The 15807-nt window shown below is 47.6% G+C and overlaps 1 protein-coding gene across 1 annotated transcript in view; it reads right to left on the reverse strand.

The window, feature by feature from the left end:
* ADA (adenosine deaminase) overlaps positions 1-15807 on the reverse strand; it is a 36056-nt gene that overhangs the window by 9240 nt on the left and 11009 nt on the right. Inside the window, exons 2-3 of the mRNA XM_065892425.1 lie at positions 15092-15153; positions 441-563 (exon numbers count right to left, since the gene is read on the reverse strand). Of these exons, the coding sequence (XP_065748497.1) occupies positions 441-563; positions 15092-15153 (185 nt within the window). The remainder of the gene's footprint in view (positions 1-440; positions 564-15091; positions 15154-15807) is intronic.

Consider the following 15807-nt stretch of genomic DNA (forward strand, 5'->3'; position numbering starts at 1 on the left):
ACAGGTAGCAATTGTCCTCCTAGTAAGAGGAGGCTTGCTGAGGACAGTGCTGTGTCCATCCCAAACCTCAGCCCTAGGAGGTAGAGAGGGTCATAAGCCCCATTGTCTAGATAAGGGAACTGAGGCCCAGAGAGGGCAAATTTGCCCAGCATCGAAGTTATTTCTTGAAAGAATCTGATACTAGGATCTATGTTCTTAACCCCCACATTGTCACTTTTCTATAGAAGTTGAAGGAGGTTCAGCCCATCATACCCATTTCCCAGAAGGGAAAACCGAGGCCCAAAAGCATGGAGAGATTCACAGGAGTGCACACAATGGTGAGAGGCAGAGCAGGGTTATACAGCGCCTTCTCCCACCCCACAGGCTGAGGTGTGCAGGCAGCCCGATGTGGGCACAGGGACCGACGCTGCCCAGGGTTCGGGGCGGGTGGGAAGACTTACGCGATGGCGGGCATGTAGTAGGCGAACTTGGCCAGGAAGCCTGGGAGGCTGAGTGGCTTGTCCATGCCGATGATGTCCTGCAGCTCCTCTGGTGTGTTGGCAGGGAGGGTGATGCCCCGCTTCCTGGGGACAAAACAATGAGGGTGATGGACCACCCTGGGCAGGACCTTACCAACTCCTTGCGGGGGGTGGGGGGGCATCTGACCCCTCTTCATTGAACAGATGGGAAAACTGAGGCCCAGGGCATATAGAACCAGGACCTGAATCCTTCTAGGATCTTCTGTCCCCAAGGCCATGACCAGCCAGCAAATCTCAAGGGGGACAATTGGGGTTAAAGTCCACTTAAAGTGTGCGTGAACACACGCACACACCCTGGTTCCTGGGGACAGGGGAGGTGCCAGGGCAAGCCCTCGGTAGAGCCGGCTGGTCGCGTGCCAGGTCAGGGGTTATCAGGGCAAGAGCTGCAGCACACACTGCCTGGGACAGGAGCAGGCGCCAGACTTCCCTCTGCCACCCACCCTCTGGCCGGCACACCAGGGAGGCCGGCCTGGTCCACTGCGCTGGGAGAGGGAAGCCAGCCCAGCCATCCACCCTGCCAGCACTCTCCCCTCCCTGACCACAGCCTCCCACACACGGCTGGGCCACGGCAACCACTCGGTAAGGGCTGGTGGAGAATGGTCCTTCTGGTCTGGGGCCTCCTCCTCTCCACTGGCATCTCCACCTCCCCCCAGCCAGGACCAGCAGGGTGCAAGGCTGGGCTGCCTTCCCCGCTTCTCATGCCCCAGCCTCCTCTGCTCCTCCTGGCTCTGCCCCAACTCATGGGTCACCCCTGGCCTCGGTTTTCCCACCTTTAAGATAAAAGGGACAGGCCAAGGACACCTGTCAAGAAATGCTTCTACCATGAGGGACAAAAGACCAAAGGCACTCTACAGAAACAGAGAAATGCAGAGAATAGAAAACTTAAAAACCCAAAATGAATAGCCTCAAAGAGAGGAGACGATGTTACATCCTTGAAACAAGAGCATCCCTTTTTAAAGACAGGACATTCAGAAAGTAAGAAAGAGCTCTTGGAGATCTGGAAGAACATGGCCACGCCCATCAGGCTGTATTAAAAGGAATGGAAAATAAAGTTGAGAAAATCTTTATTTTATTTATTATATATTTAGTATATATATAATATATATTTATTATATATTATAATATTTATTTTATTACAGCCCATCAGGCTGTAATAAAAGGAATGGAGGGGGGACCTTGAAGATGGCGGAAGAGTAAGACGCGGAGATCGCCTTCCTCCCCACGGATACACCAGAAATACATCCACACGTGGAACAACTCCTACAGAACTCCTACTGAAGGCTGGCAGAAGACCTCAGACCTCCCAAAAGGCAAGAAACTCCCCACGTAACTGGGTAGGGCAAAAGAAAAAACAGAGACAAAAGAATAAGGACGGCACCTGCACCAGTGGGAGGGAGCTGTGAAGGAGGAAAAGTTTCCACACACTAGGAAGCCCCTCCGCGGGCGGAGACTGCGGGAGGCGGAGGGGGCAGTTTCGGGACCGCGGAGTAGTGCACAGCGACGGGTGCGGAGGGCAAAGCGGGGAGATTCCTGCACAGACGATCGGTGCCGACCAGCACTCACCAACCCGAGAGGCTTGCTGCTCACCCACCGGGGCGGGCGGGGCTGCGAGCTGAGGCTCGGGTTTTGGTTTTGGACGGAGCTCAGGGAGAGGACTGGGGTTGGCGGCTTGAACATAGCCTGAAGGGGTTAGTGCACCACGACTAGCCAGGAGGGAGTTCGGGGAAAAGCCTGCACCGGCCGAAGAGGCAAGAGACTTTTTCTTCCCTCTTTGTTTCCTGGTGCGCGAGGAGAGGGGTTTAAGAGCGCTGCTTAAAGGAACTCCAGAGACGGGCGCGAGCCGCGGCTGAGGGCGCGAGCCCCCGAGACGGGCGCGAGCCGCGGCTGAAAGCGCGAACCCCCGAGACGGGCGCGAGCCGCGGCTGAAAGCGCAAACCCCAGAGACGGGCGCGAGCCGCGGCTAAAACCGCGGAGCCCAGAGACGGGCGGGAGACGCTAAGGCTGCTGCTGCCGCCACCAAGGAGCCTGTGTGCAAGCACAGGTCACTCTCCACACCCCTCTTCTGCGGAGCCTGTGCAGCCCGCCACTGCCAGGTTCCCGGGATCCAGGGACAACTTCCCCGGGACAGCGCACGGCGGGCCTCAGGCTGGTGCAACGTCACGCCGGCCTCTGCCGCAGCGTCACGCCGCCTCTGCCGCCGCAGGCCGGCCCCGCACGCAGTGCCCCTCCTTCCCCCATCCCCCAACCCCCGGCCTGAGTGAGCCGGAGGCCCCGAATCAGCGGCTCCTTTAACCCCGTCCTGTCTGAGCGAAAAAACAGACGCCCTCCAGCGACCTACACGCAGAGGCAGGGCCAAATCCAAAGCTGAGCTCCTGTGAGCTGTGAAAACAAAGAAGAGAAAGGGAAATCTCTCCCAGCAGCCACAGAAGCAGCGGATTAAAGCTCCACAATCAACTTGATATACCCTGCATCTGTGGAATACCTGAACAGACAAGGAATGATCCCAAATTGAAGAGGTGGAACTTAGGAGCGAGATCTATGATTTTTTTCCCTTTTCCTCTTTTTGTGAATGTGTACGTGTATGCTTCTGTGTGACATCTAGTCTGTATACTCTAGCTTCCACCATTTGTCCTAGGGCTCTATCCGTCCATGACTTTTTTTTAAAAATTCTTTTTCTTAATAATTAAGTTTAATTGTAATAACTTTATTATACTTTACCTTCGTGCTTTCTTTCTTTCCTTCCTTCCCTCCCTCCTTTAGACAACGAATCACCCCAAATTGAGGAGGTGGTCTCAGGGAGCAGGATTTATGATTTTACCCCCTTTACCTCTTTTTGTGAAGGTGTATGTGTATGCTTCTGTGTAAGATTTTCTCTGTATAGCTTTGCTTCCAACATTTGTCCTAAGGTTCTATCCGTCCCTTTTTTTTTTTTTTTTCCTAAATATTTTTTAATTCAATAACTATATTATACTTTATTTTATTTTTACTGTATCATCTTTCTTTCTGGCTTTTTTTCCTTCTGTCCCTCCTTCCTTCCTTCCTCCCTCCCTCCCTCCTTTCTTTCCTTCTTTGCTTCTTTCTTCCTTCCTTTCCTCCTTTCCCTCTTTCTTTACTCATACTTCTACTAATTCTCCCTACTTTTTCTCCCTTTTATTCTGAGCCGTGTGGATGAAAGGCTCTTGGTGCTCCAGCCAGGAGTCAGGGCTCTGCCTCTGAGGTAGGAGAGCCAACTTCAGGACACTGGTCAACAAGAGACCTCCCAGCTCCACATAATATTAAACGGTGGAAATATCCCAGAGACCTCCATCTTAACACCAGCACCCAGCTTCACTCAACGACCAGCAAGCCACAGTGCTGGACAACCTATGCCAAACAACTAGCAAAACAGGAACACAACCCCACCCATTAGCAGAGAGGCTGCCTAAAATCATAATAAGGCCACAGACACCCCAAAACACACCACCAGACGTGAACCTGCCCACTAGAGAGACAAGATCCAGCCTCATCCAGCACAACACAGGCACTAGTCCCCTCCACCAGGAAGCCTACACAACCCACTGAAACAACCTTAGCCACTGGAGACAGACATCAAAAACAACGGGAACTACGAACCTGCAGCCTGCAAAAAGGAGACCCCAAACACAGTAAGATAAGCAAAATGAGAAGACAGAAAAACACACAGCAGATGAAGGAGCAAGATAAAAACCCACCAGACCTAACAAATGAAGAGGAAATAGGCAATCTACCTGAAAAAGAATTCAGAATAATGATAGTAAGGATGATCCGAAATCTTGGAAGTAGAATGGACAAAATGCAAGAAACAGTTAACAAGGACCTACAAGAACTAAAGATGAAACAAGCAACGATGAACAATGCAATAAATGAAATTAAAATCACTCTAGATAGGATCAATAGCAGAATAACTGAGGCAGAAGAACGGATAAGTGACCTGGAAGATAAAGTAGTGGAAATAACTACTGCAGAGCAGAATAAAGAAAAAAGAATGAAAGGAACTGAGGACAGTCTCAGAGACCTCTGGGACAACATGAAACGCACCAACATTCGAATTATAGGGGTTCCAGAAGAAGAAGAAAGAAAGAAAGGGACTGAGAAAATATTTGAAGAGATTATAGTTGAAAACTTCCCTAATATGGGAAAGGAAATAGTTAATCAAGTCCAGGAAGCACAGAGGGTCCCATACAGGATAAATACAAGGAGAAACACGCCAAGACACATATTAATCAAACTGTCAAAAATTAAATACAAAGAAAGCATATTAAAAGCAGCAAGGGAAAAACAACAAATAACACACAAGGGAATCCCCATAAGGTTAACAGCTGATCTCTCAGCAGAAACCCTACAAGCCAGAAGGGAGTGGCAGGACATACTGAAAGTGATGAAGGAGAATAGCCTGAAACCAAGGCTACTCTACCCAGCAAGGATCTCATTCACATTTGATGGAGAAAATAAAACCTTTACAGACAAGCAAAAGCTGAGAGAGTTCAGCACCACCAAACCAGCTTTACAACAAATGCTAAAGGAACTTCTCTAGACACGAAACACAAGAGAAGGAAATGACCTATAGTAGCGAACCCAAAACAATATATAAAATGGAAATAGGAACATACATATCAATAATTACCTTAAATGTAAATGGACTAAATGCTCCCACCAAAAGACACAGATTGGCTGAATGGATACAAAAACAAGACCCTTATATATGCTGTCTACAAGAGACCCACTTCAGAACTAGAGACACATACAGACTGAAAGTAAGGGGATGGAAAAAGATATTTCATGCAAATGGAAACCAAAAGAAAGCTGGAGTAGCAATTCTCATATCAGACAAAATAGACTTTAAAATAAGGACTATTAAAAGGGACAAAGAAGGACACTACATAATGATCAAGGGATCGATCCAAGAAGAAGATATAACAATTGTAAATATTTATGCACCCAACATAGGAGCACCTCAATACATAAGGCAAATACTAACAACCATAAAAGGGGAGATCAACAGTAACACATTCATAGTAGGGGACTTTAACACCCCACTTTCACCCATGGACAGATCATCCAAAATGAAAATAAATAAGGAAACACAAGCTTTAAATGATACACTAAACAAGATGGACTTAATTGATATTTATAGGACACTCCATCCAAAAACAACAGAATACACATTTTTCTCAAGTGCTCATGGAACATTCTCCAGGATAGATCATATCTTGGGTCACAAATCAAGCCTTGGTAAATTTAAGAAAACTGAAATTGTATCAAGTATCTTTTCCGACCACAACGCCATGAGACTAGATATCAATTACAGGAAAAGATCTGTAAAAAATACAAACACATGGAGGCTAAACAATACACTACTTAATAATGAAGTGATCACTGAAGAAATCAAAGAGGAAATAAAAAAATACCTAGAAACAAATGACAATGGAGACACAACGACCCAAAACCTATGGGATGCAGCAAAAGCAGTCCTAAGGGGGAAGTTTATAGCAATACAAGCCCACCTTAAGAAGCAGGAAACATCTCGAATAAACAACCTAACCTTGCACCTCAAGCAATTAGAGAAAGAAGAACAAAAAAACCCCAAAGCTAGCAGAAGGAAAGAAATCATAAAAATCAGATCAGAAATAAATGAAAAAGAAATGAAGGAAACAATAGCAAAGATCAATAAAACTAAAAGCTGGTTCTTTGAGAAGATAAACAAAATAGATAAACCACTAGCCAGACTCATCAAGAAAAAAAGGGAGAAGACTCAAATCAATAGAATTAGAAATGAAAAAGGAGAAGTAACAACTGACACTGAAGAAATAAAAAAAATCATGAGAGAATACTACAAGCAACTCTATGCCAATAAAATGGACAATCTGGAAGAAATGGACAAATTCTTAGAAATGCACAACCTGCCAAGACTGAATCAGGAAGAAATAGAAAATATGAACAGACCAATCACAAGCACTGAAATTGAAACTGTGATTAAAAACCTTCCAACAAACAAAAGCCCAGGACCAGATGGCTTCACAGGTGAATTCTATCAAACGTTTAGAGAAGAGCTAACACCTATCCTTCTCAAACTCTTCCAAAATATAGCAGAGGGAGGAACACTCCCAAATTCCTTCTACGAAGCCACCATCACCTTGATACCAAAACCAGACAAGGATGTCACAAAGAAAGAAAACTACAGGCCAATATCACTGATGAACATAGATGCAAAAATCCTCAACAAAATACTAGCAAACAGAATCCAACAGCACATTAAAAGGATCATACACCATGATCAAGTGGGGTTTATTCCAGGAATGCAAGGATTCTTCAATATACGCAAATCTATCAATGTGATAAACCATATTAACAAATTGAAGGAGAAAAACCATATGATCATCTCAATAGATGCAGAGAAAGCTTTCGACAAAATTCAACACCCATTTATGATAAAAACCCTCCAGAAAGTAGGCATAGAGGGAACTTTCCTAAACATAATAAAAGCCATATATGACAAGCCCACAGCAAACATCATCCTCAATGGTGAAAAACTGAAAGCATTTCCACTAAGATCAGGAACAAGACAAGGTTGCCCACTCTCACCACTATTATTCAACATAGTTTTGGAAGTTTTAGCCACAGCAATCAGAGAAGAAAAGGAAATAAAAGGAATCCAAATCGGAAAAGAAGAAGTAAAGCTGTCACTGTTTGCAGATGACATGATACTATACATAGAGAATCCTAAAGATGCTACCAGAAAACTACTAGAGCTAATCAATGAATTTGGTAAAGTAGCAGGATACAAAATTAATGCACAGAAATCTCTGGCATTCCTATATACTAATGATGAAAAATCTGAAAGTGAAATCAAGAAAACACTCCCATTTACCATTGCAACAAAAAGAATAAAATATCTAGGAATAAACCTACCTAAGGATACGAAAGACCTGTATGCAGAAAATTATAAGACACTGATGAAAGAAATTAAAGATGATACAAATAGATGGAGAGATATACCATGTTCTTGGATGGGAAGAATCAACATTGTGAAAATGACTCTACTACCCAAAGCAATCTACAGATTCAATGCAATCCCTATCAAACTACCACTGGCATTTTTCACAGAACTAGAACAAAAAATTTCGCAATTTGTATGGAAACACAAAAGACCCCGAATAGCCAAAGCAATCTTGAGAACGAAAAAAGGAGCTGGAGGAATAAGGCTCCCTGACTTTAGACTATATTACAAAGCAACAGTAATCAAGACAGTATGGTACTGGCACAAAAACAGAAAGATAGATCAGTGGAACAGGATAGAAAGCCCAGAGATAAACCCACGCACATATGGACACCTTATCTTTGATAAAGGAGGCAGGAATGTACAGTGGAGAAAGGACAGCCTCTTCAATAAATGGTGCTGGGAAAACTGGACAGGTACATGTAAAAGTATGAGATTAGATCACTCCCTAACACCATACACAAAAATAAGCTCAAAATGGATTAAAGACCTAAACGTAAGGCCAGAAACTATCAAACTCTTAGAAGAAAACATAGGAAGAACACTCTATGACGTAAATCACAGCAAGATCCTTTCTGACCCACCTCCTAGAGTAATGGAAATAAAAACAAAAATAAACAAATGGGACCTAATGAAACTTCAAAGCTTTTGCACAGCAAAGGAAACCATAACCAAGACCAAAAGACAACCCTCAGAATGGGAGAAAACATTTGCAAATGAAGCAACTGACAAAGGATTAATCTCCAAAATTTACAAGCAGCTCATGCAGCTCAATAACAAAAAAACAAACAACTCCATCCAAAAATGGGCAGAAGACCTAAATAGACATTTCTCCAAAGAAGATATACAGAATGCCAACAAACACATGAAAGAATGCTCAACATCATTAATCATTAGAGAAATGCAAATCAAAACTACAATGAGATATCATCTCACACCAGTCAGAATGGCCATCATCAAAAAATCTAGAAACAATAAATGCTGGAGAGGGTGTGGAGAAAAGGGAACACTCTTGCACTGCTGGTGGGAATGTGAATTGGTTCAGCCACTGTGGAGAACAGTATGGAGGTTCCTTAAAAAACTACAAATAGAATTACCATATGACCCAGCAATCCCACTACTTGGCATATACCCTGAGAAAACCAAAATTCAAAGAGAGTCATGTACCAAAATGTTCATTGCAGCTCTATTTACAATAGCCAGGACATGGAAACAACCTAAGCGCCCATCATCGGATGAATGGATAAAGAAGATGTGGCACATATACACAATGGAATATTACTCAGCCTTAAAAAGAAATGAAATTGAGCTATTTGTAATGAGATGGATAGACCTAGAATCTGTCATACAGAGTGAAGTAAGTCAGAAAGAAAAAGACAAATACCGTATGCTAACACATATATATGGAATTTAAGGGAAAAAAATGTCATGAAGAACCTAGGGGTAAGATAGGAATAAAGACGCAGACCTACTAGAGAACGGACTTAAGGATATGGGGAGGGGGAAGGGTGAGTTTTGACAGGGCGAGAGAGAGTCATGGACATATACACACTAACAAACGTAGTAAGGTAGATAGCTGGGGGGAAGCAGCCGCAAGGCACAGGGATATTAGCTCGGTGCTTTGTGACAGCCTGGAAGGGTGGGATGGGGAGAGTGGGAGGGAGAGAGACGCAAGAGGGAAGACATATGGGAACATATGTATATGTATAGCTGATTCACTTTGTTGTAAGGCAGAAACTAACACACCATTGTAAAGCAATTATACCCCAATAAAGATGTTTAAAAAAAAAAAAAAAAAAAAAAAAAAAAAAAAAGGAATGGAAAATAAAGTTGAGGCAGAACAAAAGACAAGATAAAAAATAGGAGCAGGGCTTCCCTGGTGGCGCAGTGGTTGGGAGTCTGCCTGTTGATGCAGGGGACGTGGGTTCGTGCCCCGGTCCGGGAGGATCCCGCATGCCGCGGAGCGGCTGGGCCCGTGAGCCATGGCGGCTGGGCCTGCACGTCCGGAGCCTGTGCTCCGCAGCGGGAGAGGCCACAGCAGTGAGAGGCCCGCGTACCGCAAAAAAAAAAAAAAAAAAAAAAAGGAGCAAATGATTAAGAAAATTATGTGATTAAACCAGGAGGTTCAGCCTCCAGTTATCCACAAAGCAAGAACAGAAGATAGAAGGGAGGAGATTGCCAAAGAAATGGAAATTCAAGTGTTGAAGTCCTTTAATAGCTTCTGTTATTAAAATATTAAAATGTTTCCCTACATAAATACCTGTTCCCTAAACCTCCTAAATATGCCCTCTTCCCCTTCTGCATGACCCCAGAACCTATGAGTGACCAGTGGGTATCACCACGGGGTCACCCTGTTGCCCAGTTTGCCAGTCAGACTCCCATCCCTGTGAGACGTCCCTGGGGAAGATGAAGCCCCGGGTGCAGTCCCTGCACCGAGGTCAGGTGCTCAGCGCCCTTGGGCCTTCCCCTGCTGGTCAGTCTGCCCCAAGGTCACCCTCATGAGGCCATCCCCAGTCACCGTAGCCTCTGCAGAGCCCGTACCAGTTGTTAGATACTATATTTTGGATATCTTTCTGGAAGCTGGTGGGTGGAAGGCAGAGGAGGTGTGGCTAAGGCTCCGACCCCCATATTCCCAAACACAACGGCCACATTTGCCGCAGGCCCCCTGGACCGATCCAGAGATCCAGAGCTTTCAGTCCTCTCCCTCTGCACATCAGCATCTGAGGGCCCACGATGTGCTGGGCACTGGATGGATAGCCGTGACCAAGGCAGACCTGTGTGTCTGATCGTCCCGTTTCCCCTCCCCCCCAGACCCCTCCCCGTCCCAGGCTCCACATTTCCTAATATGGCTCCTCCATCCATCCAGCTGCCTGAACCAGAGACAGGGGGCTCCCCCAGACTCCATCTCCCTTACCCATCAATAGCCGGTCCCCAAGTCCTAATTATTTCTTCTTAAATATTTCTCCAACTAGTCTCTTCTCCAGCCTCTCTCCTCAACAGCCACCCAAGAGAGATCTTTTTACCCCACAGACAGAGTGGCCTGGGAAGGCCTTTCGGAGGGGGTGACATTTAAGCAGAAGATTTAGACTGTCCTTTTCCCCTGAGGGAGCAGGCGGAGAGATCCAGGCAGGCGGGGTCAGAGCCCTGCTGAGAGCCCCAGGCAGAAGCACCCAGGGAATTCCAGGGCAGGGAGGCTACAGTTCAGAGCAGGGTCAGTGGTAGATGAGCCAGCTGCCAGATGGGGGCTTCGCAGGAGCTGGGACCTTATCCTGAAAGCACCAGAAGCCACTGAAGGATTCTAAGCAGGGGAGTGACATGAAAAGATGTACTTTTTTAAAGAGTTCCTCCTGGCTGTGGTGTGGGGAACAGACAGAGGGAAACAGGGCAGAAGCCAGAGCTGCCACAGCGGTCCCCTAGGGGATGATCCAGCGCCTCACAGGGGACTGGGCCTCCGGAAGCTACTCAGACTGAGCTGTAAAGATCCTGTCTGGGACCCAAGGTTGAGGCAGGAAGGAGTTGTTCCTAGGTCCCCTGCCACCCACAGCCACTAACCACAGCCAAGGCTCCCTCCCCCCAGGGCCAAGCTCAGCTCTTAGATGGCCCTGCTTCCCCATAGCCATGGCCATGCCCCAGGTGCCTCTCAGTCCTCTGCCCTCCACGCTGGGTGACACACCGAGAGCCCAGTATGGAGTTCAAAGTCCATCCTCCTCCTGTAGGTACCAGATCACCCTGGGCAGGAGCTGTCCCCTTGAGGACCTCCATATCCTTGTCAGTAAAACACAGATGGTACTTTGTTTTCAAGGTACAGGGAGGAACAGATGAGACTATTTGTGTGTCCAGGGAAAGATGGCAGACTCTGAAGCCCAGTGGCCTGGGTTTAAATCCCAGCTCTTATGTAAAGGCTGTGTGGGACTCCCCTAGTGGCGCAATGGTTGAGAATCCGCCTGCCGATGCAGGGGACACGGGTTTGACCCCTGGTCTGGGAAGATCCCACATGCCGTGGAGCAACTAAGCCCGTGCGCCACAACTACTGAGCCTGCGCTCTAGAGCCCGCGTGCCACAACTACTGAGCCCACATGCCTACAGCCCATGCTCCACAACAAGAGAAGCCACTTAAATGAGAAGCCCATGCACCGCAACAGAGTTGTCCCAGCTCGACGCGACTAGAGAAAGCCCGCGCACAGCAACAAAGACCCAAGGCAGCCAAAAATAAATAAATAAAATTTTAAATAAAAAAAAAAAAATAAAGGCTGTGTGACCTTGAGCAAATTACCCAAACTCTCTGTTTACAAGATCTGGCATGTTTGAGAAGAGAGGTTAACACAGGCTTTGTAGGACTTCAAGGAAAGTGTGTAGGCTTTGGCTTTGACCCTGAGCACGGCAGGAGGATTTGAGAAAGGAAGTGATCTGATTACTCTGTGTTTTGAGATGACTGTTCTGACTACAGTACTGTGGGGACAGTAGATGGTGGAGGCCAGGGTGGACACCTGGAGACTGGTCAGGAGGCCACTGCAATAGTCCAATGGCTCAGACCAGGATGGTGACAGGGAGGAGACAGTGGCCAGATTCAGAATGTGCTTTGGAGAAGAGCTGGCAGGAAGGAGATTGAGAAAGAAATTAAGCCCCCGGAGAGAAGATGGAATAAGAAGAAACAGGTGAGGGAATTCCCTGGTGGTCCAGTGGTTAGGACTCTGTGCTCTCACTGCCGAGGGCTGGGTTTCGATCCCTGGTCAGGGAACTAGGGTCGCACAAGCTGTGTGGTGCAGCCAGAAAAAAAAAAAGAAGAAAATGAAACAGGTGAGGGCTTCCCTGGTGGCGCAGTGGTTAAGAAACCGCCTGCCAATGCAGGGGACACGGGTTCAAGCCCTGGTCCGGGAAGATCCCACATGCCGCGGAGCAACTAAGCCCACGTGCCACAACTACTGAGCCTGCGTTCTAGAGCCCGCGAGACACAACTAATGAGCCCACGTGCCACTACTGAAGCCCGCACGCCTAGAGCCCGTGCTCGGCAATGAGAAGCCACTGCAACGAGAAGCCCACGCACCGCAACGAGAAGTAGCCCCCGCTCGCTGCAACTAGAGAAAGCCCGCATGCAGCAACGAAGACCCAACACAGCCAAAAATAAATGAATAAATAAATTTTAAAAAAAAAGAAACAGGTGAGAACACAGTCAACTGAGGCCCAAGTCACAGGGGCAGAAAAGAGGCTACTGGATTTGGCCAGGGTGAGGGAGGGGCCACACGCCAGATGCTGCCCTCCTTCCCCCTCTCAGCCCAGCTCACTCACAGCTGGGAGTCCTCCAGCGCGTTCTGTCCATATCCCAGTCTGACCAACTCCCCGGTCCCCCTGCCTGCTGACCTCAAGATCAAACTCCAGCTGGATCAAACCCACACCCACCTTTCTAGGGCCCATGGAGGTGCCTAGACAGTTCCCGAGATGCCAAGTGGTTGTGGGAAACAGAAAATCCGACCAGTTGCCCCACAAGGGCTGTTCCTTTTCCTCCTCCCTCTACCCCGCCCTGGACACTTTCACCTTCTTGCTCCGCTAATGAGCGCTATGTGACCCTTTAATGAGCACCCATGATTACACCCCATCTTGGTGCCCGGTTAACCCACCCTAATGGCCTCATTAAGGTCCCTGCATCAATAACTGGCACTTGACATGGGCAAAGGACAGGCAGAGATAATCCAAGGGGCTTAAGCCCAGTGAGTCAGAGCCATAGGTTCCAATTAATAATATTATTGTTAAGTGACATTTATGGAGCATGTAGCCGGCTCGCCCTCAGCTTCGTGTTTTTTGTGCAATACTTTACCTAAACCTCCAGCTGGCAAGGGCAATGGTCAGGGGTATGGACCCGGAGTCACACCTGTGTTTACGAGATAACTTACTTCCCCTATCCTGCCTCAGTTCCCTCGTCGGTAAGACAGGGTCAATAATATACCTATCTCACAAGTTGTCACCAGATTCCAGTAAGTCAATCCAGGTACAACATTTAAAGCAGTGCTTGCCATGCAGTAAAGGCTAATATACTTACATGATAAGTTAAATAAAAATTAGATCAACAACAGCTTCCTAGGGCAGAAAAAAGTGCAACAAGAAGGAGAAGCGTGTTCTTGCCAGAACCCTCTCAGGGAATTGGAAGAGACACTTTTTTTTTTTTTTGGCGGTACGCGGGCCTCTCACTGTTGTGGCCTCTCCCATCGTGGAGCACAGGCTCCGGACGCGCAGGCTCAGCGGCCACGGCTCACGGGCCCAGCCGCTCTGCGGCATGTGGGATCTTCCCGGATCGGGGCACGAACCCGTATCCCCTGCATCAGCAGGCGGACTCTCAACCACTGCGCCACCAGGGAAGCCCGCAAGAGACACTTTTAAGTGTCGGGGCAAACGCCCAAGGATCATCAGTTCTCTCCTAAGGAGTGGGTGTCTGGATAAGTGAGGGGGTTCTGGCTTATGAAACAGAGGGCTCAAATTTGGATCCAGAGCTGAACTGCTCAAAGCAGTGAGGAGAGGCAGAGACCTCCCAGCTCCAAACAAAATGAGCATAGAACAAAGCCATGAGGAACAGGGAGAGGTAGGAGGCGGGAGGGACCCCATCTCCCAGGTCAGCTCTGGAGGAAGGTCCTGTTCTTACTTTCAACCTACAGAGGCTGAGGCCACAGCAAAGAAACAGTGTGTCCAGATTTGAATCCAGATCCACTGGCCCTTGAAGTCCTTGCTTTTAAGTGCTAGACCCCAGAGAGGGGATATCATGAGCCCTTGAAATGTGGGGAGGGAGGGCAGACCTCCCTCACTGGGGGTGCTGGGGACCCTTCAGCCCACCAGCATCCACGAGAGCAGAGGCAAGAGGTACGTTCTCCTTTGGAAGATGCAGAGATTTGGGCCGCCACTTCTCCACGGCTCCCAACAGGTTACCATCATGAGTAGGAAAATCTCGGAGGGTCAGATGGCCCAGGGTCAACTCTTGACGACTCTACATGTTGTGTGGCCTTGGGCAACTGCCTTCACTTCTCTGAGCCTGCTCTCTTCTCAGTGACATGGGGATGGCAATGCTCTCCTCCTCCAAGTGTGGAGGGATTAAATTCGCTGACTCAGGAGAAGGCTCAGCCTGGCCCAACCCTGGGAGATGCTCAGCAAATGGTAGCAGCCTATGCGGGTATATCACCTGCCACAGGCTCTCGGTTGAGTCAAAGAATCAGTGACTGGTGCAGCCCTGGGAACTGCCTCCACGTGTGTGTGTGTGTGTGTGTGTGTGTGTGTGTGTGTCTCTCTCTCTCTCTCTCTCTCTCTCTCTCTCTCTCTTTTGGTGTCTCTCTGTGTCCGTGTCTATAAAGTGGGATAAGCTTCCCCTGGCTCACCTGGCAGCAGGAAGATAAAAGTCAGAGGCACAGAAGGCAGAAGACTTGGGCTGTGGGTCTCTGTGCCCCACAGACCACCTTTTTCTAGGCTGGCGGCTGGCTTGATTCCACAGAGATACAGGAAGAAGCAGCAACCCTGGAATTCTCCACAGGTGTCTGGGTCAAAGTTCCTAGGGAAGAAGGCCTCTTATCTCTGGACTTACCTGCCATAATATAAGATGGTTTCAGGCTTGATGGCTCCATCCAGATGGACGTGCAGTTCTACCTGCAAGGGCGCAGAGGAAAAGGAGAGAAAAACAAACACCCATGAATGCCTGAAGGACCTTGTTATTGTTAACACTAACTGATAACCGTTAGTCACCACATACATTTCACTGAACTGTTCACATGCATTATCCTGTTTCATCCTTGTCTGTGGGGTGGGTTTAATTATCATCTCTGCCTCTTTCACAGTGGAGAACACTGAGGTTCAGAGAGGTTAAGTAACTTGTCCAAGACCACACAGCTCTAAGTGATGGAAACAGGAACCCAACCCAGTGCCTTTGTTCTTAACCACAGCTGCTAAGTGGCAGAACCGGAATTCTAACCCAAGCCCAATTCTGAAGCTGGTGCTCTTTAACACGAGGCCAGCCATGGGCCCGGAGGAGTGACAGAGCCTCAGCCACCATGCAGGCAGATCCCACTCTCGGCCAACTCACCAAACAAGATCCAGCAATAACAAAAAGGATTGGCCACAGACCTTCTGGACTAGTGAATAACTACAACATATTTCAAAAATCAGTCTCCATTTTCAAAAGCATGTGTTACTGAAAATGAAACATAGCTTATCAGGAATCAATATTTGACAATAAGATCCTTCTAGGACTCCAGAAAGGGCACCAGATACTTGGCCATCTTGGTGATCCTCTCCTACATGCTC

This window comes from Phocoena phocoena, chromosome 15 (genome assembly GCF_963924675.1).
Source record: "Phocoena phocoena chromosome 15, mPhoPho1.1, whole genome shotgun sequence".
NCBI lineage: Eukaryota > Metazoa > Chordata > Mammalia > Artiodactyla > Phocoenidae > Phocoena > Phocoena phocoena.